Here is a 5,582-nt window from a genome sequence, read left to right as displayed (position 1 = left end):
TCCTCAAAGCAGGGGGGCGGGGGGAGGAGTGGAGACCAGGCCAGAAGGACCAAGTGCTGCCCTGGGTCAGCCGTGTGGTCCGGGGCTGGACCCCGAGTCCACCTGAGCCCTGTGTGGGGCAAACCCGACAACACGATGCAGCCCCGCACTTCTCGCCAGGCACGTCCACAGACCTCTGGGCCTCTGGGAACCCGGGGACCCTCTCTCCCAGACCCCTGTCTGGTCCCTGGGTGTCCAAGCCCTGCCCCTCCTGCCCTCTGCGCCTTCCCTGGAGCCCAAGCCAACCCCGCGCCAATAGTTGGGTGAGGCCGGCCCTTCTTCCCTGAGCCTCCTCAGCCCTGGATGCAGGGGTTTGCGCCCAGCTTCTCCCCTCTTACACTTGCTCCCTGTCCCCTCTCTCCCCAGGTGTGGCTCAAGAACCGCAGGGCCAAAGACAGCAGGCTGCAGCAACTGTGCGGGCAGCAAGGCCAGGGAGCCCACGCTGCGCCCCAGGAACCGGGAGCCCCCGCCCCTCAGCCTGCGCCTGGGGGCCCTGCATTCCAGGGGTACCCTGTGCTCCCTGCCAGCCCTGTGCTGCATATCTCAAATGTGTTCCCTGTGGAGCCAGTGTTCCCAGCCGGCCCTGTGCTCCCCGCCGCCCCCCTGCACCACGGGGGCCCAGCTTTCTGCAGCCTCCCTCCGCACAGCCCCTTCGAAGTCTTCCCTGAAGCAGATCACCGCGCCTTCAACTACAGCCAGGCCTGTTGGGGCCCTGCGCAGGGCGTCCAGGGCACGGTCCCCGCGGCACTTGCTCCAGCTCCAAGTCCAGCTCCAGCCCAGGCCAGAGCCTGGCCTCAGGGCCCCTACGACTTAGGTTGCTCTACCAACCCTGTTGTGACCCCGAGAGTCACTGAGCTGCGCTCACCCAAAGGCCCCTGGGAGGGGCACTTTTCCTCCTGCCAGCCTTGGGCTGAGCCTGAGGAGCATCCCTCCAAGCTCCTGGATCTCTAAGGGATTCTGTCCCCGCCAAGTCCTGCAGATGCCGCGAGATGGACCAGAGGGGACCCGGGTGTGCGCCCACGCGGGTGCGAGAAGCGCTGGTCAGTGCTTCTTGGCCGCCAGTAGTGCAGAGTTGGCGCACCTCTAAGCATCCACCTGGGGGAGGTGGCCTGGGCTCTGCTCCCTTTGTGGCCACTGCGCATGCCCGAGGCGTCCAGCTGCTCTGTCCATGGTCCTGGCTGAGCCCATTAGAGCACACGTGACCTCGCTGAGGGTTCTCAGGGCTGGGACCACAAGAGCTGCTGCTGCTGCTGCTGCGGGACCCACTGGAGAGCTGCTGCCCAGAACCTTCCCAAGGACCCAGCCCAGCCTCCGCGCTCCTCCTGGCGGCGTGCTCTGGCGCCCGGAGGACTGGGCGCGCTTTTCCTGTGTGCACATCTGTGCCTCGCGGCTTCCTGGTGCTTTTCCCATCGCGTTCCCTGGACTCGGAGAATTTACCCCCTTCTCGCGGCATCATTGGACACCGGGAACACTCATCACGTGTTGGGGGTTTTATTTTATTTTATATGATTGTATTATTTCTTTGCTCATTTCTCTGCATTCATTGGAATTGATGCCATTTCTCCACAAGGAACTCTTTCAAACATCGGTCGCATTTGTATTTTTTTTATCGGTAGAATTTCTGGATTTTAAGGACCATTTCAGTGCTTCTCCTTGCCTGTTACATATCTGTTTGTCCTTTCCATCCGTGGCAAACGGATGCCCTCAAACCTAATGAATTTATTAATAAAAGATAAAAATGACCTTGACCACATGTTTCATTTTCAAATTGACATAAAACTCTATAGAACAGTGATGGCGATCCTTTTGAGCTTGGTGTGTCAGTATTTTGAAAAACCCTAACTTCACTCTGGTGCCGTGACACATAGAAATTTTTTGATATTTGCAACCATAGTAAAACAAAGATTTATATTTTGATATTTATTTTATATATTTAAATGCCATTTAACAAAAAAAATCAACCCCCCAAAAATGAGTTTGCGTGTCACCTCTGACATGCGTGTCATAGTTTCGCCATCACTGCTATAGAAGCCCTATCCACTGTCTCTGCTTTCCTGGTTGTAAGCTGTCCTTGAATACATCTAGTAGTGATCCTGTGTGGTGTGAGGTAGGGGTTCAGTTTCGGGGTGGCTTGGGATGTGTGTGTGTGTTTTTCTTCTGGATTTTCAACCTCCAATGTAAGGAGAGGCTGTTCATTTGTCCTAAGTCAAGGGTCCAGGTAACCACACACCAAAAGTCTACAGGAGGTACACGAGAAATAAGAGAAAGGAATTCAAACATAGCACTACAGAAAGTCCTCAACATACAGGACAAGAAAGCAGGAAAATAAAAGAGGAAAAGAGGATTCTAAAACATTCAGAAAACCATAAAATCTCAAGCAGGCCTAACTGGTGATAATCTCTTCAAGTATAAATAGATGACAAGATCTAATTGAAAGACAAAGGAAGCCCAAGGCTGTCTGGCCCCTGACGTCTCCCAGCCCCCAGGAAAAGGACCAGGTGCAATAGTTTCGCTATCAAAGGACTAATGAATGATTGCGCCTCCCCACCCCCACAGGGCGGGGCCTGAGGGCGGGATGAGGATGAATCCCTGGCTGAACCCTTAGGGTGGGCCCAGTGGGTGGTGGGTGCCTACCAGGTATTTAAGGCGGCACTGGCAGGGCTGGTGGTGAGAGCTTCTAGCGCAGAGGGCCCAGCAGCATCCAGGATGCAGGAACCTGAGTCGTCCCCATGTGAGTCTGCCAACATGGTCGGCTGGGAGGGAGGAGAAGACAGCAGACAGGGCTGTGCAGGGGTGATCCTGGGGCTGAGACTGAAGGCTCCTGGGCGCTCCCAGCCCCCAGGAAAAGGACCAGGTGCAATAGTTTCGCTATCAAAGGACTAATGAATGATTGCGCCTCCCCACCCCCACGGGGCGGGGCCTGAGGGCGGGATGAGGATGAATCCCTGGCTGAACCCTTAGGGTGGGCCCAGTGGGTGGTGGGTGCCTACCAGGTATTTAAGGCGGCACTGGCAGGGCTGGTGGTGAGAGCTTCTAGCGCAGAGGGCCCAGCAGCATCCAGGATGCAGGAACCTTCCAGGATGCAAGAACCCGGTTTCCCACCAGTGAGTCTGGGCCCAACGTGAGGGCTTGGGGACCGGAGGTGGGATCCTGGGGCTGAGACTGGAGGCTTCTGGGCATCCAGACCAGGGCCAGCTTCTCTGGGAGGCTTGGTGGGTTTGGGGGATGGAATGACACCTTCAGGGTGAGGGCCGCGAGAGGGGACGCCCACCCAGGGACCAGCCTGGGTGAGTTTGAGGCCCCGCTGTGCCTGGCTGTGGGCCCCGCAAGAAGCACGCAGGCGCTGCTCCCGGGCCCGTTTCGGAGATGTGGAGGCCCAGGCCTACAGAGGTCAGGGGTCGGGGCGGGCAGTTGGGGGTGTGGGTCAGATGCCAGGCTCTGGTCCACAGCGCGGTAGCTGCCCTGCGCCTGGGGACCCCGCCTCTCCCAAGGGCCTGGTGAGCTGCGGACTGTCTGTGGGTCTCATCTCAGCCTGTTTTCCCCTTCTGCCAGGGTCTCCACCTTCCCCAGCCCATCGGAAGAAGAAGCGGCAGAAGCGCACGGTGTACAGCATAGAACAGCGGCTGCAGCTGGAGGAATTCTACAAGAAGAAACGCTACGGGACCTACGAGGAACGGGAGACCCTGGCGAGTCAGGTGAAGGTGCAGGAGCACCAAGTGCAGGTACAGCCCCCACTCGCACCCGCTGCCCGCTGCCCCCCGACCCCCCGGCCCAATCCATGCCCTTCCTCGAAACAGGGGGTGGGGGGGTCGGTGGGAGGAGGGGAGAACAGGCAAGAAGGACCAAGTGCTGCCCTGGGTCAGCCGTGTGGTCCGGGGATGGACCCCGAGTCCACCTCAGCCCGGTGTGAGGCAAACCCTACAACACGATGCAGCCCCTCGCTTCTCTCCAGGCACGGCCACAGACCTCCTGCCCTCTGCGCCTTCCCTGGAGCCCAAGCCAACCCCGCGCCAATAGTTGGGTCTGGGGGCGGAGGGAGAGGGTGAGGCCCGCCCTTCTTCCCTGAGCCTCCTCAGCCCTGGATGCAGGGGGTTGCGCCCAGCTTCTCCCCTCTTACACTTGCTCCCTTCCCTGTCCCCTCTCTCCCCAGGTGTGGCTCAAGAACCGCAGGGCCAAAGACCGCAGGCTGCAGCGACTAAGCGGTCAGCAAGGCCAGGGAGCCCACGTTGCGTCCCAGGAACCGGGAGCCCCCGCCCCTCAGCCTGCGCCTGGGGGCCCTGCATTCCAGGGGTACCCTGTGCTCCCTGCCAGCCCTGTGCTGGCTGCCTCATCTGTGTTCCCTGAGGAGCCTGTGTTCCCAGCCGGCCCTGTGCTCCCCGCCGCCCCCCTGCACCACGGGGGCCCAGCTTTCTGCAGCCCCCCTCCGCACAGCCCCTTCGAAGTCTTCCCTGAAGCAGATCACCGCGCCTTCAACTACAGCCAGGCCTGTTGGGGCCCTGCGCAGGGCGTCCAGGGCACGGTCCCCGCGGCACTCGCTCCAGCTCCAAGTCCAGCTCCAGCCCAGGCCAGAGCCTGGCCTCAGGGCCCCTACGACTTAGGTTGCTCTACCAACCCTGTTGTGACCCCGAGAGTCACTGAGCTGCGCTCACCCAAAGGCCCCTGGGAGGGGCACTTTTCCTCCTGCCAGCCTGGGGCTGAGCATGAGGAGCATCCCTCCAAGCTCCTGGATCTCTAAGGGATTCTGTCCCCGCCAAGTCCTGCAGATGCCGCGGGATGGACCAGAGGGGGACCCGGGTGTGCGCCCACGCGGGTGCGAGAAGCGCCAGTCAGTGTGTCTTGGCCGCCAGTTGCTCTTGTGCAGAGTTGGCGCACCTCTAAGCATCCACCTTGGGGAGGTGGCCTGGGCTCTGCCCCCTTCGTGGCCACTGCGCATGCGCGTGGCGTCCAGCTGCTCTGTCCAGGGTCCAGGCTGAGCCCATTAGGGCGCACGTGACCTCGCTGCCTGTTCTCAGGGTGGGAGCGCAATAGCTGCTGCTGGTGCGGGATCCACTGGAGAGCTGCAGGCCAGAACTTTCCCAAGGACCCAGCCCAGCCTCCGTGCTCCTCCTGGCGGCGTGCTCTGGCGCCCGGAGGACTGGGCGAGCTTTTCCAGTGTGCACATCTGTGACTCGCGGCTTCCTGGTGCTTTTCCCATCGCATTCCCTGGACTCGGAGAATTGTCCCCCTTCTCGCGGCATCATTGGACACCAGGAATAGTCAACTCATAAAGTATCTATATTTTTATTAATTTTCATAACATATTTGAATTGCTTCTATTTCTCGGCAATGAACGTGTTACCAACTTTGTCACATTTGTATTTTCCATTGGTAGAATTTATTGATTTTAATGTAATCTATTTCACTATGACTCATTACCTGTTGTTAGAGTATGTCTTTGTCGTTTTCATCAGTGGAAAACTCGTGCTGCAAAATAATAAATGGATTAAAAATTAAAATGACTTTCATAAGCTTCACTTACAAATTGACATACAAATTTATAGAAG

The 5,582-nt window shown here is 58.6% G+C and overlaps 1 protein-coding gene across 1 annotated transcript; it reads left to right on the top strand.

Moving 5' to 3' along the window:
• The first annotated feature begins 2,745 nt into the window (after positions 1-2,745).
• Positions 2,746-4,774, top strand: LOC102254046 (retina and anterior neural fold homeobox protein 2-like). The gene is made up of 3 exons (XM_014550414.1): positions 2,746-2,770; positions 3,592-3,761; positions 4,190-4,774. Exons 1-3 carry the CDS (start codon positions 2,746-2,748, stop codon positions 4,772-4,774), a joined length of 780 nt encoding a protein of 259 aa, XP_014405900.1.
• Positions 4,775-5,582: the final 808 nt, after the last annotated feature.

The sequence above is a fragment of the Myotis brandtii genome, unplaced genomic scaffold, assembly GCF_000412655.1.
Source record: "Myotis brandtii unplaced genomic scaffold, ASM41265v1 scaffold601, whole genome shotgun sequence".
In the NCBI taxonomy this organism is placed as follows: domain Eukaryota; kingdom Metazoa; phylum Chordata; class Mammalia; order Chiroptera; family Vespertilionidae; genus Myotis; species Myotis brandtii.
The sequence above is the reverse complement of the archived record's forward strand: the minus strand, read 5'-3'. Positions and strand labels throughout refer to the sequence as shown.